This window comes from Monodon monoceros, unplaced genomic scaffold, assembly GCF_005190385.1.
Source record: "Monodon monoceros isolate NGI ecotype Baffin Bay Population unplaced genomic scaffold, NGI_Narwhal_1 Super_Scaffold_12, whole genome shotgun sequence".
In the NCBI taxonomy this organism is placed as follows: Eukaryota; Metazoa; Chordata; class Mammalia; order Artiodactyla; family Monodontidae; genus Monodon; species Monodon monoceros.
The window spans coordinates 155,132,849-155,159,730 of record NW_021703768.1 but is presented as its reverse complement, the minus strand read 5'-3'; the positions used below and the strand labels follow the sequence as shown (position 1 = coordinate 155,159,730).

Here is a 26,882-nt window from a genome sequence, read left to right as displayed (position 1 = left end):
CAAGTACAGTTGACTCTTGAACACATGGGGATTAGGGGTGCTGACTGTTCACATTTGAAAATCTGTGCATAACTTTATAATCGGGCCCTCTGCACTGGCGGTTCCAACCCACTGAGGATCATGTAGTACTCCAGGACGTATTTACCGAAAAAAATCTATGTATAAGTGGACTCACATAGTTCAAACCCATGTTATTCAAGGCTAACTATATTTACTTCTCTGCTTTTGAAAGACCAAGTCTATAACATTTTCAGTTCTCAGTCCTGCTGCCCACCCTAAGCACTTGGTGTCCATGAAGCACCAGGGAGGGAGAGGAGAGAGGAAGATTGGAGAAAAGACAAGGCAGACAAAGGAGTGTGTATGGTACAGTACGGGTGCAGCTGTGTAGCTCTAGTTCTGCACTTGATCTAAAAACATGATTTACTTTCCTCATCTTTCAAGACACAAGATGGTTGTCTGTGGGGCTGCCTCAGTTCCTGCAGGCTTTCTCACTCCAAGGGTTTGAACAGGTATGCACAGAGGTGTTTGAGGGCCTGTTTGAGTGGTGAGACTAGCAGAGATTGTGGCTGGGCAGGCCTGGATCTGCTGCTGTAGACCAGGGGAGGCATGAAGATGGCTGTTACCCTTTGAGAACGTGTCTTAGTTCGAGGTCCATGGAAAGGAAGAGCTTCAGGTTTCCTCTCCCTTTCTGGCTGGCCATGGAGAGCTTGAGGCATACCACATCTCCCCAGAGGTCAGACTTCTTGTGCTCTAGCCTCCAGCAGGGGTGGCTGGTGGAGTCAGTGTCCTGGAAGTGAGGTTGGAGTGAATCTCTAATGCAGCTTAAACTCCAAAGCCTAAGAGCAGGCAGAGAAATAGCCTTTGTGGTAAAGCCTGCATCCTCCCTCTGGTACACGGCTTTTCTCATGCAGAGGCCAAGGCATAGGGCAGCAGCAGTGCCCACCTTCCCAAGTCCAGTCTATTCTCATAGCCAGAGTAAGGTATTTGACCCCTCACTGTCCTGCTCCATCCCCTCAGGGGCTTCCTGTGATAACTGAATACAACTGGAAGTCCTGATCAGGACCTCTGGAACCCTGTGGGGCCTTGGCCCTGGACCCAGCCACCTCTGCTCTACTCTCCTCCCCTCACTACATCTGCAGTGTCACTAACCTCCTTGCTGTTCATAGATATCAAGTCCCTTCAACCACAGGGCCTTGCACCTGTACCTACAGTTCTTTCTCTCCCTCTGGGACACCCAGTCTCCAGCTGTCTGCAAGGCTCACTCCACCTCTCCAGGCCATCTGCCCTGTGAGCCTTCCCTCATCATATGTCTAAAGTAGCACCCCCGGCCCTATTCCTTTGCTGCACTCTCTGTCCCTTATTCAGGATGGCCCTCATCACTACCTGATGCCGTCCTGCGTAGCTGCGTGTTTGTTGATGTGTCATCTGTCTCCTCCATTTGGAAACAAGTGCTATGCAGGTCAGGGAGTGGAGTGTGCTCACTGCCAGCCCCTGGGCAGCACCTGCTCGTGGTTGGTGCCTGCTAAATACAAATACCTCTTGTATTGGGTTCCTGCATGTACAGGGAGAGTTAGAATAGCAGGGGTTTCCATGTTTCCAAATCTATTTAGCAGTTAGTATGCAGTAGGATATCAGATGTTGAGGGAGCTTTGTGAAAATCTGTCTGAATCTGTTTAGGTCCTGAATTTGGGTAGTGAGAGTTCAAGTATGGAGAGTTTGAGAATTGGGGAAGTGAGGAAACTTATATATGCCAAGAGAATAAGAAAAAGGGAAGAGACAGATAAGGCAGAAGCATGAAAGCAGAGCTGCTAGGGCCACTGAGTCAGGAGACATTGGTGGATGCCACTTCAGCAGCCGAGCCTTCCCATTGACAGTTACTGTTAACCAGGTGATAACAGTGGCACCTGGAATCATCACTAGAGGGGATCCTCTATTCAGACACTTTATTTAAGAAGGAAAGGAAGTATGGAATACCTCTTTAGAATGTCTCCCTTCATTAAAATACTTCTGCACTTAGATGAATAATTTGTGTTTGTCTGGAAAATTCACTTATCTGGCACTATGCCTTATGGTGTTAGGTCCAAGATGCTGTTGCAGTGAGAGTGCCCTCCTCTTGGGCAATGCTTTAGTGGAGTTTTCTGCTGAAGCACTGGCTTTCCTGCATGGCCTCTCTTCATTCTGTTTCCTGTCATCGCAGCAGCCTCACTACTGGGAGAAGAACCGGCTCAAAGCTGAAGTCCATGAAGTTGCTTGAGGTTCTGAATGCTCTGGAGGAGGAGGAGTCTGGCCAGAGTAGGGAGGAGATCTTCATTGCACCGCCCAACAATGCTTCAGGGGACTTCACTGATGAGGACTCGGGTGATGAAGATGGCCGGCGAGGAACCCACCTGCCTGGCAATGTGCTGCATGCCTCTGTTGTGCCTGAGGACTCTGGCACCGGGGAGGAGGATGATGACCTGCAGCTGCAGCCAGCCATGAAGAAGCAAAAGGCAGTAGTGGAACCTCAACATGTTTGGACCAAAAGAGATATCCGCCCGGACTTCACCAGTTGGACAGCATCGGATCCTCATATGGAGGATCTCAAAAGCCAGGAACTGAGTCCTGTAGGCCTCTTTGAATTGTTTTTTGATGAAGGAACAATTAATTTTATTGTTAATGAAACCAATCGTTATGCTTGGCAGAAGAATGTCAACCTGGGTCTCACAGCTCAGGAATTGAAGTGTGTTTTGGGCATTTTGATTTTAAGTGGGTATATCTCCTATCCAAGGAGAAGGATGTTTTGGGAAACATCCCCTGATTCACATCATCATCTTGTGGCTGATGCAATTAGAAGGGACAGATTTGAACTGATCTTCTCATACCTGCATTTTGCAGATAACAATGAGCTTGATGAAAGTGATAGGTTTGCCAAGGTGAGGCCTCTCATTGTCCGCATGAACTACAATTTCCAGAAGCATGCACCCTTGGAAGAGTTCTACAGCTTTGGCGAGTCTATGTGTGAGTACTTTGGACACCGGGGGTCCAAGCGTCTGCCTGCGGGGAAACCTGTGCGGCTGGGCTACAAGATCTGGTGTGGGACGACCAGCAGGGGCTATTTGGTGTGGTTCGAGCCCTCACAGGGCACACTGTTCACTAAGCCAGACAGGGGCCTGGACCTAGGAGGCAGTATGGTGGTGAAATTTGTGGATGCACTTCAGACACGTGGGTGTCTGCCATACCACATATTTTTTGACAAGGTTTTTACAAGTGTCAAATTGATGTCCATTTTAAGGAAGAAAGGAGTGAAGGCCACAGGAACTGTTCGTGAGTACAGAACTGAACGATGTCCCCTTAAAGATCCCAAAGAACTGAAGAGAATGAAGAGGGGTTCGTTTGATTACAAAGTTGATGAGAGTGAGGAGATCATCGTGTGCCGCTGGCATGATAGCAGTGTGGTCAACATCTGCTCCAACGCTGTGGGCATAGAGCCAGCGGGGCTGACCAGCCATCACTCGGGAGCAGCCAAGACGCAGGCCCAGGTTCATCAGCCATCCCTGCTGAGGCTGTACCAGGAGAAGGTCGGGGGTGTCGGCCGCATGGACCAGAACATCGCCAAGTACAAGGTGAAGATCCGGGGTATGAAGTGGTACTCGAGTTTCATTGGCTATGTTATTGACGCTGCTCTTAACAATGCATGGCAGCTGCACAGGATATGCTGCCATGATGCCCAGGTGGACCTTCTGGCCTTCCGGAGATATGTGGCCTGCGTGTACCTAGAGAGCAACGCGGATACATCATCCCAAGGGAGGCGAAGCAGGCGGCTGGAAACCGAGAGCCGCTTTGACATGATTGGGCACTGGATCATCCACCAGGACAAGAGGACCCGGTGTGCCCTGTGCCACTCACAGACCAACACCCGCTGTGAGAAGTGCCAGAAGGGCGTCCATGCCAAGTGCTTCAGGGCGTACCACATCCGGTAATGCATCCTGGGCAGAGGGAGCCCCCTGGATGTTTGGTTTGTTATGAGATGTTTACAGCTAATTACATATAGCATTTGGGGCCTTTGTGTGTTGTGTTGACAAAAAGAGACCTGAATCCCTGATTTGGTTTTGTATTTTTCCTCGTCTTCCTTACAGTTATCTTTTTATCATCTTCTATTATGCCTACATGTAATATAAATTAATATTTATGTTAGTAATCATAAATGTTTATAAATATATATTTTATACTGTTATTTATTTCAACTTATGGGCCCTTTTTTATTCAAATAAAAATCTTGCTTTGGGGTATAGCTGTCCTGATAAGGAGACTTGAACGTAACCAAAAACTTAAGAGAAACTTTCGTGAACAGTAAAAAGATTTTATAGTGTATGCTCTCAGTTATAATCTAAGATATAGGCAATATTGTATCAATATGATGAAGGATATCTTGATCATATTTATTTCACTTTAATCTAATGCTAGCAAACTGTCCAGGGACAGATAATCTGCCATGTATTTATCCAGCTGACTAGATTTGTAGAGTTTGTATTTTCTTGATAAAAAATATTTTTCTAATACACATATCCATGTGGAATCCATTTTTATAAATAGTGTGAAGTAGGGAGTTTTTTCCCCCAAATGGATGGTTAGCATCATATTAATATTAAAAGTTATATATATATTTCCCCAGTGATTTAAATTCTACCTTTAAAAATTCCTGAACTTTGGGGGAAAATACTGAAACAAAGAAAAAAGTTTATGTTAGAAAGCCTAGTGGAATATAACCCAGAAGAATAAAAGAAATACATATAAAAATTTGGACTTAATCAAAAATCTAAGAGAGCATGTTGAGTATCTTTATTTGGTAAAGAACTTTCTACAACAGCACAAATAAAAAAGAAACACATCAATATATGTGACCATATAAAACTGTAAAATTGACATTTATTAGTAAAGGTAAAATGCAAAGAAACTGAGAAAATATGTTACAAATAATTCCATTTGTAATAATATCCTCAGTGCAAAAAGATCTCGTAAACACATAGGTGACAAGGGTAAAATGTGCAATGTTATATAAAATAACAAATGATGGAAGATGAAAAACAAATGAACAGTGAAGATACATAAGAGGCAATAAACTGCAAAGGAAAGTAATTACTAGGTATCCTTTTTTTAAACAAATGAATTTATTTGTACATAATTACTGTTGGTATGGGTGTAGAAAGGTGACAGACTCATGTAGTACCTGGGGGAGTGTAAATCTGTACACTCTTTCTGAAGGCAATTTATCAGGTCCATCCAAAATCTTAAAAATTGTTCATACCCATAGAAAAGGAAATGTTTGGTCCATTGTGATGTGAATACATAAATAAAAGGGGCAGATCCTCCCTTCAGTGGAATCCCAATTATAAATGTAGAAGGAAGGATGGAAATAAAATACTGCTATTTGGCAAACACCACAGCAGTAATTTTGCAGGCAAGAACTGTCAGTAGTTGCTAAACTTAGGAGGGCAAAGCATTTCCTCACAAGATATCCAGGGGGAATAAACAGAAACTGCTTAGTGGAGAAATCAGGCACACCACCACAACCAAGCAGTCAAAGTTAATACCACCAGTATTGAGATAGAGACATCATGTGTCCTACCCCACTCTCCCCAGGTATGGTAGGTACACTGTGATATTCCTGCCCAGAATGTACAGCCTGCATTCTACATCATGAGAAAACATGAGACAAACGCAAACTGAGGGACATTCCACAAAACAGTTGAATACCTTTTGAAAGTGTTGAGGCTGCAAAAGACAAAGAAAATGAGGATCTGTCCACAATTAGATGAGACCAAGGAAGTATAACAAATGTGATGTGTGATACTCGCCAGGTTCCACAAAAAGGCTTTCAAAAAGAACATTAGTGGGACAATTGGTGAAACTTGAATAAGATCCGTAGTTATACTGTTTTATAAATATTAATTTCCTGGCTTTGACAACTGTACTGTGGTTATGCAGGATGTCAGCATCTGGGGAAGACTGGTAAAAGGGAACTATCTGTAACCCTGGAACTGTTTTGTAGGTTTGAAATACTTTCAGAGTGAACGTTAAAAAATGTTTATACCTTTGGTGCATTATTTCCATCTTTAGAAATCTAGCCTGGATACTTTAAAACATTTGTCTTAAGGAGAAGTTTGTTCATCAAATTCTACTCTTCAGTTTTCATCTCTTGCATCATGATGATCCTGAAATATTAACCAGGTGTTTTTTACCTTACTGATGGTCCAAATCAATTAATTGAATGGTTGTGAAAACAGTTTGTGAAGCTTCCAGAAGCTACAGAATGGCCAATTGTGATTCCTCTCTTAAGAGCTAAAGGAAATATTTACACTTAGACAGATGTTTGGTCGCAGGTTATAATTGATGTATGATTGATGTAGGAGCATGTGTAATTGATGTAGGAGCATGTGCAGTCTATCCCAGGCCACTAAATGATGCCAAAACTAACACAGTAGAAGACTGTGTAGACAATATCAAGTATCACAACTGGCAGTCAAGGCCAGATGACATTCCTTGTTGGCATATTCCCAAAGGAAGACTTTAAGGTACAAAATGAAACTATGGTCTGTCACCAATCCCACAATTGGGGAAGCACTTGAACAGATTGTCTACCTTGTCTACTCTAGTACTGCAGAAACATTCATGAATCTTTTAACTAGAAAGGATATGAAAGTTGTCCTGGTTATTCTGGATGACATTTCAAAATTCTTCTAGTTGTTGAGAAACTAGACAAAATTAAAAACAAAACAAAACTTAGTACACCAAACTATGGAAGCATGCACAACATTGAAACTTCTCAAAATGAACCATGAAAATGACTTTGTCTACAAGACTTCATTGATTGCCAGGCTCTTATGTCTTTTTTCAAAAAGGTGGTAAAACACATAACATAAAGTTTATTATCTGTTGTATTTTGTCAGATGCTTTTTCTGACTCTATTGTGATGATCATGTTATTTTTTTCATTTTATTAACGTGATATATTACATTTATTGATTTGTATATGTTGAACCATCCTTGCATCCCAGAGGTAAATTCCAGTTGGTCATGGTACATAATCCTTTTAATGTGTTCTGGAATTCAGTTTGCAAATATTTTGTTGAAATTTTTTGCATCTACATTCCTCAGGGATATTGGTCTGTAGTTTTCTTTTTTTGTAGAGTCTTTATCTGGTTTTGATAACAGGGTAATGTTGGTCTTGTAGAATGAGTTCGGAAGTGTTCCCTCATCTTCAATTTCTTGGAAGGGCTTGAGAAGGATTGGCATTTATTCTTTTTAAAATGTATGGTAGAATTCACCAGTGAAGTTGTTTAGTCCTGGGGTTTTCTGTGTTGGGAGGTTTTGAGTATTTACTCAATCTCTTTACTTGTTATTGTTCTGTTCAGATTTTCTATTTTTTTCCTGAATCAGCATTAGTAGGTTGTGTGTTTCTAAACATTTATCCATTTCTTCTAGGTTATCTAATTTGTTGGTGTAAAACTATTCATAGTAGTCTCTTATGATTCTACGTATTTATGTAATGTCTCCTCTTTCACTTCTAATTTTATTATTTGAGTCTTCTTTCTCATTATTTAAGTTAGTTTAGCTGAAGATTTGTCAATTTAGTTTATCTTTAAAAGTCAGCTCTTAGTTTTTTCATCTTTTCTATTGTTTTTCTGGTTGCTGTATTATTTATTTTGCTCTGATATTTATTATTTCCTTCATTCTCCTGATCCTGTGCTTAATTTTTCTTCTTTTTATGCTCTTGTGGTTTAAAGTTAGGTTATTTAATTTTTTTTTCTAGTTTCATAGTATATGCAGTTATTGCTTTAAACTTTCCTCTCAGAACTGCTTTTGCAGCATCCCATAGGACTTGGTATGTTGTACTTCTTTTGCAGTTGTTTTGAGATATTTTTAAATTTCCCTTTTGATTTCTTCTGTTTTTTAAAGGTGTGTTGTTTAGTTTCCACATATTTGTAAATTCTCTAGCTTTCCTTTTGTTGATTTCTAGTTTCATACCAATGTGGTCAGAAAAGAGAGTGCTTTCAATCTTCTAAAATTTACTAAGACTTGTTTTGTGTCTTATATGCTTTATCTTGGAGAATGTTCCATGTGCATTTGTGAAAAATGTGTATTCTGCAGCTGTTGGATGGAATGTTTTATATATGTCTGTTAAGTTTATTGTTCTAAAGTTTGGTTCAGTTTAAACATTTTCTTTTGGTTTTTCTTTGTCGATGATCTGTCCATTGCTGAGAGTGAGGTATTGAATTGCCCTTTTATTATTATATTATTGTCTATTTCTCATTTCAGATCAGTTAGTATTTGCTTAATACATTTAGGTGCTCCTATGTTGGGTGCATATATATTTACAATTGTTATATATTCTTGATGTATTGAGCTCATTATCATTATATAAAGACCCTTTTGTCTCTTATTCCTGTTTTTGGCTTGAAGTCTATTTTGTATTATATATATATATACGTATATATATACATATATACGTATATATATATATATATATATGGCTACCCACTTTCTTTTGAATTCCATTTGCATGGGATATCTTCTTCTAACCACTTTGAGCCTATGTGTGCCTTTGGAGCTAAAGTGTATAAAGCCTCTTGTGTACAGTATATAGTTGGGTCTTTTTTTCCATGCAGCCACTCTATGCCTTCTCACCTCCTTTCCATTTCTGCTTCTTTCAGAATTTCTTGCAAGGTAGATCCAGTGGTTGAGAACTCCCACAGCTTTTGTTTGTCTGGGAAAGTAGTTATTTCTCCTTCATATCTAAAGGACAACTTTACCAGATAAAGGATGTTTTTTAAAACATCTTTATTGGAGTATAATTCCTTTACAATGGTGTGTTAGTTTCTGCTTTATAACAAAGTGAATCAGCTATACATATACATATATCACCATATCTCCTCCTTCTTGCGTCTCCCTCCCACGCTACTTATCCCACCCTCTAGGTGGTCACAAAACACTGAGCTGATCTCCCTGTTCTATGTGGATATTTCCCACTAGCTATCTATTTTACATTTGATAGTATATATAGTATATATAAGTCCACGCCACTTTCTCACTTCGTCCCAGGTTACCCTTCCCCCTTCCCATGTCCTCAAGTCCATTCTCTACATCTGTGTCTTTACTCCTGTCCTGCCCCTAGGTTCTTCATAACCGTTTTTTGTTGTTGTTTTTTAGATTCCATATATATGTGCTAGCATACGGGTTTTTTTTCTCTCTTTTTGAGTTCACTCTGTATGACAGACTCTAAGTCCATCCACCTCACTACAAATAATGCAATTTAGTTTCTTTTTATGGCTGAGTAATATTCCATTGTATGTATGCACCACATCTTCTTTATCCATTCATCTGTCGATGGACACATAGGTTGTTCCATGACATGCCTATTGTAAATAGAGCTGCAGTGAACATTGTGGTACATGACTCTTTTTGAATTATCGTTTTCTCAGGGTATATGCCCAGTAGTGGGATTGCTGGGTTGTATGGTTGTTCTATTTTTAGATTTTTATGGAACCTCCATATTGTTTTCCATAGTGACTGTATCAGTTTACATTCCCACCAACAGTGCAAGAGGGTTCCCTTTCACCAGACCCTCTCCATCATTTATTGTTTGTAGATTTTTTGATGATGGCCATTCTGACTGGTGTGAGGTGATACCTCATTGTAGTTTTGATTTGCATCTCTGTAATGATTAGTGATGCTCCGTATCCTTTCATGTGTTTGTTGGCAAGCTGTATGTCTTCTTTGGAGAAATGTCTGTTTAGGTTTTCGGCCCATTTTTGGATTGGGTTGTTTGTTTTTTTGAGATTGAGCTGCATGAGCTGCTTGTAAATTTTGGAGATTAATCCTTTGCCAGTTGCTTCATTTGCAAATATTTTCTCCTCTTCAGAGGGTAGTCTTTTTGTCTTGTTTATGGTTTCCTTTGCTGTCCAAAAGCTTTTAAGTTTCATTAGGTCCCACTTGTTTATTTCCATTTCTCTAGGAGGTGGGTCAAAAAGGATCTTGCTGTGATTTCTGTCATAGAGTGTTCTGCCTATGTTTTCCTCTAACAGTTTTATAATGTTTGGCCTTATATTTAGGTCTTTAATCCATTTTGGGTTTATTTTTGTATATGGTGCTAGGGAGTGCTCTAATTTCATTCTTTTACATGTAGCTGTCCAGTTTTCCCAGTACCACTTATTGAAGTGGCTGTCTTTTATCCATTGTATATTCTTGCCTCCTTTATCAAAGATAAGGTGACCATATGTGTGTGGGTTTATCTCTGGGCTTTCTATCCTGTTCCATTGATCTGTATTCCTGTTTTTGTGCCAGTACCATACTGTTTTGATTACTGTAGCTTTGTAGTATAATCTGAAGTCAGGGAGCTTGATTCCTCCTGCTCAGTTTTTCTTTCTCAAGATTGCTTTGGATATTCAGGGTCTCTTGTGATTTCATAAAAATTGTGAAATTTTTTGTTCTATTTTGTGAAACATGCCATTGGTAGTTTGAAAGGGATTGCATTGAATCTGTAGATTGCTTTGGGTAGTATAGTCGTTTTCACAGTGTTGATTCTTCCAATCCAACAACATGGTATATCTCTCCATCTGTTTGTATCATCTTTAATTCCTTTCATCAGTGTCTTGTAGTTTTCTGCATACAGGTCTTTTGTCTCCGTAGCTAGGTTTATTCCTAGGTATTTTATTCTATTTGTTGCAATGGTAAATGGAGGTGTTAAATTAATTTCTCTTTCTGATTTTTCATCATTAGTGTATAGGAATGCCAGAGATTTCTGTGCCTTAAGTTTGTACTTTGCTACTTTACCAAATTCATTGATTAGCTCTAGTAGTTTTCTGGTAGTGTCTTTAGGATTTTCTATGTATAGTATCATGTCATCTGCAAACAGTGACAGCTTTACTTCTTTTCCGATTTCGATTCCTTTTATTTCTTTTTCTTCTCTGATTGCTGTGGCTAAAACTTACAAAAATATGTTGAATAATAGTGGAGAGAGTGGGCAACCTTGTCTTTTTCCTGATCTTAGTGGAAATGCTTTCAGATTTTCACCATTAAGAATGATGTTGGCTCTGGGTTTATCAATATGACCTTTATTATGTTGAGGTTAGTTCCCTCTATGCCTACTTTCTGGAGGGGTTTTATCATAAATGTGTGTTGAATTTTGTCAAAAGCTTTTGCTGCATCTATTGAGATGATCATATGGTTTTTCTCCTTCAGTTTGTTAATATGGTGTATCACATTGATTGATTTGCATATATTGAAGAATACTTGCATTCGTGAGATAAACCGCACTTGATCATGATGTATGATCCTTTTAAATGTGCTGTTGGACTCTGCTAGTATTTTGTGGAGGATTTTTAAATCTATGTTCATCAGTGATATTGGCCTGTAGTTTTCTTTCTTTGTGACATCTTTGTCTGGTTTTGGTATCAGGGTGATCGTGGCCTTGTAGATTGAGTTTGGGAGTGTTCCTCCCTCTGCTATATTTTGGAAGAGTTTGAGAAAGATAGATGTTAGCTTTTCTCTAAATGTTTGATAGAATTCGCCTGTGACGCCATCGGGTCCTGGGCTTTTGTTTTTTGGAAGATTTTTAATCACAGTCTTAATTTCAGTGCTTGTGATTGCTCTGTTTATATTTTCTCTTTCTTCCTGGTTCAGATTTGGAAGGTTGTGCTTTTCTAAGAATTTGTCCATTTCTTCCAGGTTGTCCATTTTATTGGCATAGAGTTGCTTGTAGTAATCTCTCATGATCCTTTGTATTTCTGCAGTGTCTGTTGCTACTTCTCCTTTTTCATTTCTAATTCTATTGGTTTGAGTCTTCTCCCTTTTTTCTTGATGAGTCTGGCTAATGGTTTATCAATTTTGTTTATCTTCTCAAAAAAACAGCTTTTAGTTTTATTGATCTTTGGTATTGTTTTCTTCATTTCTATTTCATTTTTTTCTGATCTGATCTTTATTATGATGTCTTTCCTTCTGCTAACTTTGGGGTTTCTTTTGCTCTTCTTTCTTTAATTGCTTTATGTGTAAGGTTAGGGTGTTTATTTGAGATGTTTCTTGTTTCTTGAGGTGGGATTGTATTGCTATATACTTCCCTCTTAGAACTGCTTTTGCTGCATCCCATATGATTTGGGACATTGCAATTTCATTGTCATATCTTTCTAGGTAGTTTTAAATTTACTCTTTGATTTCTTCAGTGATCTCTTGGTTATTAAGCAGTGTATTGTTTAGCCTCCATGTGTTTGTATTTCTACAGATATTTTCCTGTAATTGATATGTAGCCTCACAGCACTGTGGTTGGAAAAGATACTTGATACGATTTCAATTTTCTTAAATTTACCAAGGCTTGATTTGTGACCCAAGATATGGTCTGTCCTGGAGAATGTTCCATGAGCACTTGAGAAGAAATTGTATTCTCTTGTTTTGGGATGTAATGTCCTATAAATATCAATTAAGTCCATCTTGTTTAATGTATCATTTAAAGCTTGTTTTTCCTTATTTATTTTCATTTTGGGTGATCTGTCCATTGGTGAAAGTGGGATGTTAAAGTCCTGTAGTATGATTGTATTACTCTCGATTTCCCCTTTTATGGCTGTTAGCATGTGCCTTAAGTACTGAGGTCCTCCTATGTTGGGCGCATAAATATTTACACAGTTATATCTTCTTCTTGGATTGATCCCTTGATCATTATGTAGTGTCCTTCTTTGTCTCTTGTAATAGTCTTTATTTTAAAGTCTATTTTGTCTGATATGAGAATAGCTACTCCAGCTTTCTTTTGGTTTCCATTTGCATGCAATATCTTTTTCTATCCCCTCACTTTCAGTCTGTATGTGTCCCTAGGTCTGAAGTGAATCTCTTGTAGACAGCATATATACGCGTCTCATTTTTGTATCCATTCAGCCAGTCTATGTCTTTTTGTTGGAACATTTAATCCATTTACATTTAAGGTAATTATTGATATGTATGTTTCTATTCACATTTTCTTAATTTTGGGTTTGTTATTGTAGGTCTTTTCCTTCTCTTGTGTTTCCTGCCTAGAGTAGTCCCTTTAGCATTTGTTGTAAAGCTGGTTTGGTGGTGTTGAAATCTCTTAACTTTTTCTTGTCTGTAAATGTTTTAATTTCTCTGACGACTGAATGAGTTCCTTGCTGGTAGAGTAATCGTGGTTGTAGGTTTTTCCCTTTCATCACTTTAAACATGTCCTGCCACTCCCTTCTGGCTTGCAGAGTTTCTGCTGAAAGAGCAGCTGTTAACCTTATGGGGATTCTCTTATATGTTATTTGTTGCTTTTCCCTTGCTGCTTTTAATATTTTTTTCATTGTATTTAATTTTTAATTGTTTAATTAATATGTGTCTTGGCGTGTTTCTCTTTGGATTTATCCTGTATGGGGCTCTCTGCACTTCCTGGACTTGATTAACTATTACCTTTCCCATATTAGGGAAGTTTTCAACTATAATCTCTGCAAATATTTTCTCAGTCCCTTTCTTTTTTTCTTCTTCTTCTGGGAACCCTATAATTCAAATGTTGGCACATTTAATGTTGTCCCAGAGGTCTCTGAGACTGTCCTCAATTCTTCTCATTCTTTTTTGTTTATTCTGCTCTGCAGTAGTTATTTCCACTATTTTATCTTCCAGGTCACTTATCCGTTCTTCTGCCTCAGTTTTTCTGCAATTGATTCCTTCTAGAGATTTAAAAATTTCATTTATTGTGTTTCGTCATTGTTTGTTTGCTCTTTCGGTCTTCTAGGTTGCTGTTAAACGTTTCTTGCATTTTCTCCATTCTATTTCCAAGATTTTGGATCACCTTTACTATCATTATTCTGAATTCTTTTTCAGGTAGAGTGCCTATTTCCTCTTCACTTGTTTGGTCTGGTGGGTTTTTACCTTGCTCCTTCATCTGCTGTGCATTTCTCTGTCTTCTCATTTTCCTTAACTTACTTGGTTTGGGGTGTCCTTTTCGCAGGCTGCAGGTTTGTAGTTCCTATTGTTTTGGGGGTCTACCCCCAGTGGTTAAGGTTGTTTCAGTGGGTTGTTTAGGCTTCCTGGTAGAGGCGACTGGTGCCTGTGTTTTGGAGGATGAGCCTGGATCTTGTCTTTCTGGTGGGCAGGACCGCATCCAGTGGTGTGTTTTGGGGTGTCTGTGACCTTATTATGATTTTATGCTGACTCTATGCCAATGGGTGGGTTTGTGTTCCTGTCTTGCTGGTTGTTTGGTATAGGGTGTCCAGCACTGTAGCTTGCTGGTCGTTGAGTGAAGCTGGGTCTTAGCATTGAGATGGAGATCTCTGGGAGGGGTTTCACCATTTGATATTATGTGGAGCTGGGAGGTCTCTGGTGTACCAATGTCCTGAACTTGGCTCTCCCACCTCAGAGGCACAGGCCTGACAGCTGGCCAGAGCACCAAGACCCTGTCAGCCACACGACTCAGAACAAAAGGGAGAAAAAAGAAAGAAAAATAAAATAAAGTTATCAAAATAAAAAATAATTATTAGAAGTAAAAAAAATAAAAGTAATAAAAAAAGAAAATAAAGAAGGAAAGACGAGAGCAACCAAACCAAAGCATAAATCCACCAATGATAATGAGCACTAAAAACTGTACTAAGGAAGAAAAACAGAGAGAACCCTAGGACAAATGGTAAAAGCAAAGCTATACAGACAAAATCACACACAGAATCATACACCTACACACCCACAAAAAGAGAAAAAGGGAAAAAAAAATATATATCTTTGCTCCCAAAGTCTACCTCCTCAATTTGGGATGATTCGTTGTCTATTCAGGTATTCCACAGATGCAGGGTACATCAAGTTGATTGTGGAGATTTAATCCGCTGCTCCTGAGGCTGCTGGGTGAAATTTCCCTTTCTTTTCTTTGTTCACACAGCTCCCGGGGTTCAGCTTTGGATATGGACCTACCTCTGCGTGTAGGTCGCCTGAGGGCATCTGTTCTTCGCTCAGACAGGATGGGGTTAAAGGAGCAGCTGATTCTGGGGCTCTGGCTCACTCAGGCCACGGGGAGGGAGGCGGATGCGGGGCCAGCCTGTGGTGGCAGAGGCCGGCGTGGCATTGCACCAGCCTGAGGTGTGCCCTGTGTTCTCCCGGGGAAGATGTCCCTGGATCCTGGGACCCTGGCAGTGACAGGCAGCACAGGCTCCCTGGAGGGTTGGTGTGGGTAGTGACCTGTACTTGCACACAGGCTTCTTGGTGTCAGCAGCAGCAGCCTTATCATCTCATGCCCGTCTCTGTGGTCCGCACCGATAGCCGTGGCTTGCGCCCGTCTCTGGAGCTCCTTTATGCGACACTGTTAATCCCCTATCCTCATGCACCAGGAAACAAAGAGGCAAGGAAAAGTCTCTTGCCTCTTCGGCAGCTCCAGAATTTTGCCTGGACTCCCTCCCGGCTAGCCGTGGCCCATTAGCCCCCTTCAGGCTGTGTTCACGCAGCCAACCCCAGTCCTCTCCCTGGGGTCTGACCTCTGAAGCCCGAGCCTCAGCTCCCAGCCCCTGACCGTCCAGGCAGGTGAGCAGACAAGCCTCTCGGGCTGGTGAGTGCAGATCAGCACCAATCCTCTATGTGGGAATCTCTCTGCTTTGCCCTCTGCACCACTGTTGCTGTGCTCTCCTCCATGGCTGCAGAGCTCCCCACCTCCGCCACCTGCAGTCTGCACCCGTGAAGGGGCTTCCTAGTGTGTGGAAACCTTTCCTCCTTCACAGCTCCCTCCCACTGGTGCAGTTCCTGTCCCTATTCTTTTGTCTTTGTTTATTCTATTTTCTTTTGCCCTACCCAGGTACGTGGGGAGTTTCTTGCCTTTGGGAGGTCTGAGGTCTTCTGCCAGTGTTCAGTAGGTGTTCAGTAGGAGCTGTTCCACATGTAGATGTATTTCTTTTTTTTTTTTTTTTTTGCGTTACGCGGGCCTCTCACTGTTGTGGCCTCTCCCATTGCGGAGCAGAGGCTCCGGACGCGCAGGCTCAGCAGCCATGGCTCACGGGCCCAGCTGCTCCGCGGCATGTGGGATCTTCCCGGACCGGGGCACGAACCCATGTCCCCTGCATCGGCAGGCGGACTCTCAACCACTGCGCCACCAGGGAAGCCCTGTAGATGTATTTCTGATGTATTTGTGGAGAGGAAGGTGATCTCCACGTCTTACTCTTCCACCATCTTGAAGCTCCTCCCATGTATCTCATTCATTTTTATGGCTGAGTAGTATTCCATTGTATATATATACCACTTATGCTTTATCCATTCATCTGTTGATGGACATTTAGGTTGTTTCCATATCCCAGAAATTGTAAATAATGCTACTATGAACATTGGGGTGCATGTATCTTTTAGAATTAGTGGTTTTGTTTTCTTTGAATATATACCCAGGTGTGGAATTCCTGGGTCATATGGTAGTTTTATTTTTAGTTTTTTTGAGGAAACTTCATACTATTTTCCATGGTGGCTGCTCCAATTTACATTCCGACCAACAGTGTATGAGGGTTCCCTTTTCTCCACATCCTCATCAACATTTGTTATTTGTGTTCTTTTTGATGATAGCCATTCTGACAGGTGTGAGGTGATATCTCATTGTGGTTTTGATTTGCATTTCCCTGATGACTAGGAATGTTGAGCATCTTTTCAGATGCCCGTTGGCCATCTGCATTTCCTCTTTGGAAAAATGTCCATTCACATCTTCTGCCCTTTTCTTAAAGCAGGTTTTTGTGTTTGTTTTTTTTTTTTTTGGATATTGGGTTGTATGAGCTGTTTATATATGTTGGGTATTAATCCCTTATTAGTCATATCATTTACAGATATTTTCTCCCATTCAAAAGTTGTCTTTTCATTTTGTCAGTGGTTTCCTTTGCTGTGCAAATCTTTCAAGTTTAATTAGTCCCATTTGTTTATTTTTGCTTTTATTTCCTTTTCTTTGGGAGATGCATTCAAAAAAATATTGTTGAGATTTATCTCAAAAAGTGTTCTGTCTCTATTTTCCTCTAGGAGTTTTATAGTATCAGGTCTTACAATTAGGTCTTTAATCAATTTTGAGTTTATTTTTGTATATGGTGTTAGAGAATGTTCTAATTTCATTATTTTGCATGTATCTGTCCAGTTTTCTTAGCACCATTTATTGAAGATTCTGTGTTTTCTCCATTGTATATTCTTGCTTCCTTTGTCATAGATTAATTGACCATAAGTTTGTGGGTTTATTTCGGGGATCTCTATCCTGTTCCACTGATCCATGTGTGTGGTGTGTGTGTGTGTGTGTGTGTGTGTGTGTGTGTGTGTGTGTGTGTGCCAGGACCATACTGTTTTGATTACTGTAGCTTTGTAGTACAGTCTGAAGTCAGGGAACATTGTTCCTCCAGCTCCGTTCTCCTTTCTCAAGATTGCTTTGGATATTCAGAGTTTTTGTGTTTCCATATAAATTTTAAAATATTTTGTTCTAGTTTTGTAAAAAATGCCATTTGTATTTTGATAGAGATTGCATTGAACCTGTAGATTGCCTTGGGTAGTATGGTTATTTTAACAGTATTGATTCTTCCAATCCAAGAACATGGTATATCTTTCCATCTGTTTGTGTCATCTTCAGTTTCTTTCATCAGCATCTTACAGTTTTTGCCTCCCTAGGCAGGTTTGTTGCTAGGTATTTTATATATATTTTTTGATGTGAAGGTAAATGGGATTGTTTCCTTAATGTCTATTTCTGACATTTTATTGTTCATGTATAGAAATGCAACAGATCTCCATATACTAATTTTGTATCCTGCAACTGTGCTGAACTCATTGATGAGTTCTAGTGGTGTCTTTAGGATTTTCTATGTATAGTAGCATGTCATCTGCAAACAGTGACAGTTTAACTTCTTTTCCAACTTGGATTCCTTTTATTTCTTTTTCTTCTCTGATCATTATGGCTAGGATTTCCAAAGCTATGTTGAATAAAAGTGGCAAGAGTGGAGTCTTTATTCCCATCCTGTGGGCATCCTTGTCTTGATTCTGATCTTAGAGGAAATGCTTTCAGCTTTTTACCATAGAGTATAACGTTAGCTGTGTTTTTGTCATATATGGCCTTTATTATGTTGAGATAGGTTCCCTCTGTGCTCACTTTCTGGAAAGTTTTTATCATAAATCGGTGTTGAATTTTGTCAAAAGCTTTTTCTGCATCTATTGAGATGATTATATACTTTTTATGCTTCAGTTTGTCATTGATTGATTTCCAGATATTGAAGAATCCTTGCATCCCTGTGGTAAATCCCACTTGATCTTGGTGTATGATCCTTTCAATATATTATTGGATTCAGCCTGCTGGTATTTTGTTGATTTTTTTGCATTTATGTTCATCAGTGATATGGGCCTGTAATTTTCTCTTTATTTATTTATTTGTGTGTGTATGTGATATCTTTGTATGGTTTTGGTATCAGAGTGATCCTGGCCTCATACAGTGAGTTTGGAAGTAATCCTTCCTTCGTAATTTGGAACTTGAGAAGGATAGGTGTTAACTCTTCTCTAAGTATTTGGTAGAATTCACCTGTGAAGCCATCTGGTCCTGGACTTTTGTTTGTGGGGAGTTTTTAAATTACTGATTCAATTTCAGTAATGGTAACTAGCTTGTTCTTATTTTCTTCCATATATTATTGGAAGATTTAATAGTGTTAAAATGACCATACTATCCAAGGCAATCTACAGATTTAATTCAATCCTTCCCAGAATACCAATGGCATTTCCCACAAAGGTAGAATAATTTTAAAATTTGTATGGAAAAACAAAAGACCCTAAGTAGTCAAAGCAATCCTGAGAAAAGGCAATCCTATCTTGGGGATTTGCTGGTCTGCTGGTGATTGGGCCATTTCTTGACAGGGTTGGCTTCAGGGCCTTGGAGGTCCTGGTGCTTGTATTGGCCACTGGTAGGTGGGGCTGGATCCTGGGCCCCCTAGTAGTTAGAGCCAGGTCCTGGGGCAGCTGGGGGCTCAGTTGGTCCTAAGGCATCTGGCCTGCTAATGTGTCCCTGCCTAGCTAGCTGCATGGCCTGAAGCATCCCAAGACTGGTTGTTGGGGCCATGTCCCAGGAATAATAAGCAAAAGGGAGAATCTAAAATGGTGCTTTGCAGCATTAGTGTCCTCGTGGTAGGATGAGCTCCCTAAAATGTCTACTGCAGCATCTATGTCCCCAGGGTGAGTCCCAATTGCCTCCTGCCTCTCTGGGAGATTCTCCATGATCAGCAAGTGAGTCTGATCCAGGCGCCTTTCAAATTACTGCTTCTGTCCTGGGTCTCAGAGCATGTGAGATATTGTGTGCACTCTTTATGACTGGAGTCTCTGTTTCCCACAGCCATTTCTTGCTCCAGAAATAAGCCAACTGGCTTTCAAAGCCAAACATTCTGAGTGCTCATCTCCCCAGTACAGGACCTCCAGGCTAGGGAGCCCAATGTGGGGCTCAAACTCCTCATTCCTCTGCAATTTTAATTGTCCTCCTGTGTTTGGGTCACCTATCCATGAGTATTGGTCCTGACTCTACTGTGTCTCTGCCCCTCCTACCCATTTCATTGTGGTTCCTTCTTTATATCTTTATAAAAGAAAGAAAATCTTTTCTGTTGGTCTTCAGGTCATTCACACTGTAGCTCCTTTGTAAATAGCTATAACTTTTGTATACCCATGGGAGCAAAGAAAAACCTTACAAACTTACTTTATACATTAAAAGGAAGAAAAGGAAGGAAACCCAGAACTTCAGAATCCTAGGTGGGTTACTTTCTTCATTTCAAAAATGCTGTCTTTCTTTTTCCTGCAAATTCTTTGATTTCTATGAATACTCTTCTTGATTGGTTAGTTGTTTCTAAAAAAAATAGATCACCAACCTCATGAATGTCCTTAATGACACTGAATTATGCAATTTATGCTTTTGTGTGATGCTTGGGTCCTGATCACAGTATGATGCAGGGAATACTGAGTCATCCCTGTGCTGTGCATGACACTCTTCCTGGAAGTAAGGGTGATTCCAAGTAGGCACAGTCGTAAGTGGAGAAGCCATCAGTCACTAGCAGGACAAAGAAGCCACAGCCATACCACAATCTTAAATGCAGAGTTAGAGATTTAAACCTCTGGGAACAAGTGTAGAGGAAAGGGAGAGAGGAAGGGATTAACTTTATTGAGGGTCCAAGTAGATGATATTTGAATCAGGAATTGAAGAAAATGAGAGATATTTAATGACTGCTACTGGCCAGGTATTTATTGACATGTAATTTCCTTAGGTCCCTGACAGGTATTACTAATTCCAGTTCTGTATATGAGGACACAGAGGCATAAGTACATTGTCCAACACTACACCTCTGGCAAGCCAAGATTAAACCCAAATTAATTTTTCTCCGAGCTCTGTGTTCACATCATAAATAAAAGGTTAGGGCAGGTGAGAAGGTCATTTTGGGCAAGAAAGTTGACTTCCACTCAAGTGGAAGTAGTACTGTGAGAAGGAAAAGGAGATGAGTCTATGGAGTTGAAGTATGAATATATGAAAAGAATGGAAGAAAGTAGTCAGGGTTAAGTCTGGATTTCAGTTAGATAATTTACCATGCTAAAGAGTTTGAATATAAGATAGGCATTATCATTTTTTTTTAATATGGAAATGGAAGGAACACACTGTCCTGGCTGAAAACTCACTTCTGGCAACTTTGTGGATAGTGTATGGAATGGGAAGAGACTGAGGCATGAATACCAGTAATGAAGCTATTAAAATAATAAAGGGAGAGGGGATGAAATTCTGAACTAAGACAGTGGAATTGGGGATGGAGAAGAATGGGATTAGATCAGTGCTTTTCAAAGTTTGTGGGGAATATGGATCACATTGGAACTTGGCAACTACAGAGTTTTATTCAGTAAATCTGAGGCATGGCTTGAGAAAGTTTTTGCCACCAAAATGCTGACATGGACCTTTTAGAAGGTTTCATTTTGATGAGTACTGATTTGGTGGCATCTTCAAAGTTGTGGCAGAGAGACTACCTCTGCACATGCCATGGACTCTGTTCTTCTTGATATTGTGTAATGTCTTTACTGAGGTGTCGAGTGTTAAATTCCTCTGGCATACAAGAACTGATTTGTGAGGAGGCTGGAGAAGATGGCGGAAGAGTAAGACGCGGAGATCAGCTTCCTCCCCACAGATACATCAGAAATACATCTACACGTGGAACTGCTCCTATAGAACACCCACTGATCGCTGGCAGAAGACCTCAGACCTCCCAAAAGGCAAGAAACTCCCCACGTACCTGGGTAGGGCAAAAGAAAATAGAATAAACAAAGACAAAAGAATAGGGACAGGAACTGCACCAGTGGGAGGGAGCTGTGAAGGAGGAAAGGTTTCCACACACTAGAAGCCCCTTCACGGGCGGAGACTGTGGGTGGCAAAGGGGGAAGCTTCAGAGCCACAGAGGAGAGCGCAGCAACAGGGGTGCGGAAGGCAAAGCGGAGAGATTCCCACACAGAGGATCGGTGCCGACCAGCACTCACCAGCCCGAGAGGCTTGTCTGCTCAGCGGCCGGGGCGGGCGGGGCTGGGAGCTGAGGCTCCGGCTTCGGTCGATGGCGGGAGAGGACTGAGGTTGGCAGCGTGAACACAGCCTGAAGGGGTTAGTGCACCACGGCTAGCCGGGAGGGAGTCCAGGAAAAAGTCTGGACCTGCCGAAGGGGCAAGAGACTTTTTCTTGCCTCTTTGTTTCCTGGTGCGCGAGGAGAGGGGATTAAGAGTGCTGCTTAAAGGAGCTCCCGAGACGGGCGCGAGCCACGGCTAAAAGCGCAGACCCCAGAGACGGGCGTGGGACGCTAAGGCTGCTGCTGCCGCCACCAAGAAGCCTGTGTGCGAGCACAGGTCACTCTCCACACCGCCCCTCCCGGGAGCCTGTGCAGCCCACCACTGCCAGGGTCCGGGGATCCAGGGACAACTTCCCCGGGAGAACGCACGGCGCACCTCAGGCTGGTGCAACGTCACGCCGGCCTCTGCCGCCGCAGGCTCGCCCCGCACTCCTTACCCCTCCCTCCCCCCAGCCTGAGAGAGCCAGAGCTCCCGAATCAGCTGCTCCTTTAACCCAGTCCTGTCTGAGCAACGAACAGACGCCCTCAGGCGACCTACGTGCAGAGGTGGGGCCAAATCCAAAGCTGAACCCTGGGAGCTGTGTGAACAAAGAAGAAAAAGGGAAATCTCTCCCAGCAGCCTCAGGAGCAGCGGATTAAATCTCCACAATCAACTTGATGTACCCTGCATCTGTGGAATACCTGAATAGACAACGAATCATCCCAAGGTGAGGAGGTGGACTTTGAGAGCAAGATTTCTTATTTTTTCCCCTTTTCCTCTTTTTGTGAGTGTGTATGTGTATGCTTCTGTGTGAGATTTTTGTCTGTTTAGCTTTGCTTTCACCATTTGTCCTAGGGTTCTGACCGTCTGGGGTTTTTTTTCTTTTACTTTAAACAAATTTTTTTCTTAATAATTCTTTTTTATTTTAATAACTTTATTTTATTTTATCTTTATTTTATCCTCTTTCTTTCTTTCTTTCTATTTTTTCTCCCTTTTATTCTGAGCCGTGTGGAGGACAGGCTCTTGGTGCTCCAGCAAGGAGTCAGGGCTGTGCCACTGAGGTGGGAGAGCCAACTTCAGGACACTGGTCCACAAGAGACCTCCCAGCTCCACATAATATCAAACGGCGAAAATCTCCCAGAGATCTCCATCTCAACACTAAGACCCAGCTCCACTCAACGACCAGCAAGCTACAGTGCTGGACACCCTATGCCAAACAACTAGCAAGACAGGAACACAACCCCACCCATTAGCAGAGAGGCTGCCTAAAATCATAATAAGGCAACAGACACCCCAAAACACACCACCAGACGTGGACCTGCTCACCAGAAAGACAAGATCCAGCCTCATCCACCAGAACACAGGCACTAGTCCCCTCCACCAGGAAACCTACACAACCCACTGAACCAACCTTAGCCACTGGGGACAGACACCAAAAACAACAGGAACTATGAACCTGCAGCCTGCAAAAAGGAGACCCCAAACACAGTAAGATAAGCAAAATGAGAATACAGAAAAACACACAGCAGATGAAGGAGCAAGATAAAAACCCACCAGACCTAACAAATGCAGAGGAAATAGGCAGTCTACCTGAAAAAGAATTCAGAATAATGATAGTAAAGATGATCCAAAATCTTGGAAATAGAATAGAGAAAATGCAAGAAACATTTAACAAGGACCTAGAAGAACTAAAGAAGAAACAAGCAACGATGAACAACACAATAAATGAAATAAAAAATACTCTAGAAGGGATCAATAGCAGAATAACTGAGGCAGAAGAACGGATAATTGACCTGGAAGATAAAATAGTGGAAATAACGACTGCAGAGCAGAATAAAGAAAAAGGAATGAAAAGAACTGAGGACAGTCTCAGAGACCTCTGGGACAACATTAAACGCACCAACATTCGAATTATAGGGGTCCCAGAAGAAGAAGAGAAAAAGAAAGGGACTGAGAAAATATTTGAAGAGATTATAGTTGAAAACTTCTCTAATATGGGAAAGGAAATAGTTAATCAAGTCCAGGAAGCACAGAGAGTCCCATACAGGATAAATCCAAGGAGAAACATGCCAAGACACATATTAATCAAACTATCAAAAATTAAATACAAAGAAAACATATTAAAAGCAGCAAGGGAAAAACAACAAATAGCAAGAACTGATTTGTAAGCCATAGCTCAGGGACTAAGATGATTTGATCCTTTCTCTATCAACAGGTCTTTGCATAGTCCATACAATCATCATTAAAGAGACTTGTATTTTTATACCATAAAATACTCTGAGTCTTTGATCTCATTTGGCACATCATACTTCTCTTTTATTCAGTTGTTAACTTTCGCAAGTCTTAAGCATTCAGATATTGATTACTCTGCTTATCCACTCGGTAGATCAAGGAGTTTCATCCACGTATCCTCAAGATATTTTTGACTTGCAGTTAGTTCTCGTTTCCTACATTAGACTTGAGTTATACACACAACTTTTAATTCATTAGGCCACTGCACATTCTTGTTTAAATTGCATTTCCTTTTCTTAATTGGCTTCATGGCTCTCTAAATAATTATAGTATTGAGATGCATTGGAATATTATCATTTTACTTATTTAAATGAGTTAATTGCATTCAAATTAACTATTTGATTGAGCTAAATAGTGAAAACATTCCATCCACTGGTTTATGCTCAGTTGCCTTGTAATTATGATCAAAATCTGTAATCTTGGCTATCTTTATTCTACTCTTTGCTCTGTTACAGTGTTACAGCTCAACTTTTGAATAAACTTAATTAAAGCTTTTGGAAATGCAAAGTGGTCTGCATCAGGAGTAGTTTATATATGGCCATTTTTGTATGTGGATGGATGCGTGCATGTTTTGGAAGATGAAGAAGTCAAGCATATAACATTTCTGGGTTTATGTCAAGATGTGCTTCTTTCAGGGGTTGAATGAGACCTATATGATTCTCAGGGATATAAAGTTCTATCTTTGATCCAATTTTCCAGCAATTTTCTGTGGAATTTTATCATCAGTTTCCTACCACCACCACACTTGTGGAAGTTCACAGATTCAGGGTAGAAACTTAATATTGTAAGGATGTTTCAAAGAAGGCAAGTACAAGTGATGCCAATTAAAAATAGAAAAAAAACAACCCTGAGAAATTCCACCAGGATTCTAAAGCAATTCTAAAGAAGATACCAAAAGTACATAAAATGGTATGTGACACATAGGAGACCCTCATTACATATTTGTTTAGTGAATGAATAACTTGAAAAGTCAGAACTCTTGACATAGGAGTCTAACTTATTTAGGCTGAATTAAAGTTAGTGATTAGAGGTGGGTATATCTTCTTCTTTTAAGTTGACATCAGTGTCATCAACTCAGCACCTTCCTTAGGGCCCCCACCACTTCTTTGTTCCTAAGACCATAAATCAGAGGATTTAGCAAAGGTGTGAGAATAGGGCCAAGTACAAGGAGGACCTGGTCCAGCTTGGGATTATGATAGGAACTAGGCCTCATGTAGACCACCATGGCAGGGCCATAATAGAGGCACACTACAGTCAAGTGGGAAGAGCAAGTGGCTAAGGCTTTGTCCCTTCCCTCCGGGGATTTCATGTGGAGGATGGCAAGGAAGATGAGAGCATAAGAGAACATGATAAGGGACAAGGGGATAAGGAGCACCACAATGCTTGTCACTATCACAGCCTTCTCATAGGCAGAGACGTCTTCACAGGCCAATTTTAGAATGGCCATGACCTCACAGAGGAAATGGGAAATCTCTCTGGAACCACAGATGGGGAAATGCATGGTGTAGGCCGTGTGTGTGAGTGATGTAAGGGCGCCCCCAGCCCAGGAGATGGCAGCCATCTGCAGACAGACCTTCTGGCTCATGATGAGGGCGTATCTCAGAGGGTTACAGATGGCCACATACCGGTCATAGGACATGAGGGTGATGAGGATGCACTCAGCAATTCCTAGAGTCAGGAAGAAGAAGATCTGAGTCCCACAGGCCACTTGTGATATGTTTCTCCTCCCGGAGAAGAAATTGGTTGCCATCTTGGGTACTGTGCTAGAGATTAACATCATGTCCATGAGAGCCAGTTGGCTGAGCAGGAAGTACATGGGCATGTGGAGGTGAGAATCCACGCAGATCAGGAGAATTAGGACAAAGTTCAAAGTCAGAGCCACAGTGTAAATCACAAGCGTAGCACCAATAAAAAATCTGATATGTTTCATATCCAGGAAAAGGCCTAGGAGGATGAAATCAGCTCCTGGGGTTTATTTCTTTTATCCATGCCTATGCTTTGTTGTAAACAATTAAATAACAGAAGGAAAACATAACAAGATATTATGAAGTGCTACAAACAATGGATTTAATCCTTCAAACCCCTTTCCTCACTCATCTTTAACCAGGATCCATTAGATAGTGCAAACATGTTAAAGAGGCATTTGCAATTTTCATAGGCTTTAACCTGATTTCTGTCTCCCTACACTCTTATTCTCAGGAAAGAGTCACTGGTCACAGAAATTACTGCACACTGCTATAGCCAAGTGGCCCAAGTCCTGGAGAAGGGGGAGGGGTCACAAAGATGGTGGTACATCAGGGGAAGCCCTTCAAAGATAAGTTCTCCTGCAACCTTTTCTCCCTCAAATTTTGATTTCCAGGTTCAAATAGAACTTATTTTAACCTAACACCTCAGATGATTATGATGTTCCCAGTCACAAGGACTGTGTTTGGAAAGAAGTTTAATTATCTCCATCAAGAGACTAAGAGAGAAAATCAGTTTTCTCACATTATATTGTTATTTCACGTCAGAGAAAGAACTTGTTCAACTTGTACATTGCCTTCCTCACTGATTATTTTTGTGTTAATAGTTTATTATATTTTATGTCTTGCTGTTTTCTACTAATTTAAATTGTAACATTCTATTCAACAAGGCTTTAAAATATTTCATAACAGAGAAATAAGTATTATTTCTTTAAATTCAAGTTCTTTGGGTTTAAACATCATCCGTGTTGTTTTCATGTTATTTAATTTTTTTATTAGTTGATATTGGAATATAGTTGCTTTACAGTGTTGTGTTAGTTTCTGCTGTACAGCAAAGTGAATCAGCTGTATGTATACAGTATCCACTCTTTTTTAGATTCACTTCCCATCTAGGTCACCACAGAGCACTGAGTAGAGCTCCCTGTGCTGTACAGTAGGTTCTCATTAGTTATCTGTTTTATATATAGTAGTGTATATATGTACATCCATGGTTTAGCTTACGAATTCCACTAACTACAGACTATGCAAAACTGTGCATAAACTTCTCCTTGAGCTGAGTAAAAGGTATTTCAAATGAACATACCTTAAAAATAACTCTAGA

General features: G+C 40.7%; 2 protein-coding genes across 5 annotated transcripts in view; one reads left to right on the top strand and one right to left on the bottom strand.

Annotated features, from left to right (window-relative positions):
* Positions 1–26,882, top strand: part of PGBD2 (piggyBac transposable element derived 2) — a 59,981-nt gene that overhangs the window by 25,096 nt on the left and 8,003 nt on the right. For 2 of the 4 annotated variants that reach the window (XM_029218914.1, XM_029218916.1), the window contains exon 3: positions 2,198–3,955. In XM_029218914.1, coding sequence (XP_029074747.1) covers positions 2,198–3,955 — 1,758 coding nt within the window. Of the gene's footprint in view, positions 1–2,129; positions 5,847–26,882 lie in introns of those variants that run through there. The other 2 variants (XM_029218917.1, XM_029218918.1) reach the window with 2 other exon arrangements.
* Positions 24,889–25,749, bottom strand: LOC114893243 (olfactory receptor 56-like). The gene has a single exon (XM_029218919.1). It carries the CDS (start codon positions 25,747–25,749, stop codon positions 24,889–24,891), a length of 861 nt encoding a protein of 286 aa, XP_029074752.1.

Coding starts and splice junctions, on each gene's coding strand:
- LOC114893243 (XM_029218919.1), bottom strand. CDS start 25,749: ATGAAACATATCAGATTTTTTATTGGTGCTACGCTTGTGATTTACACT.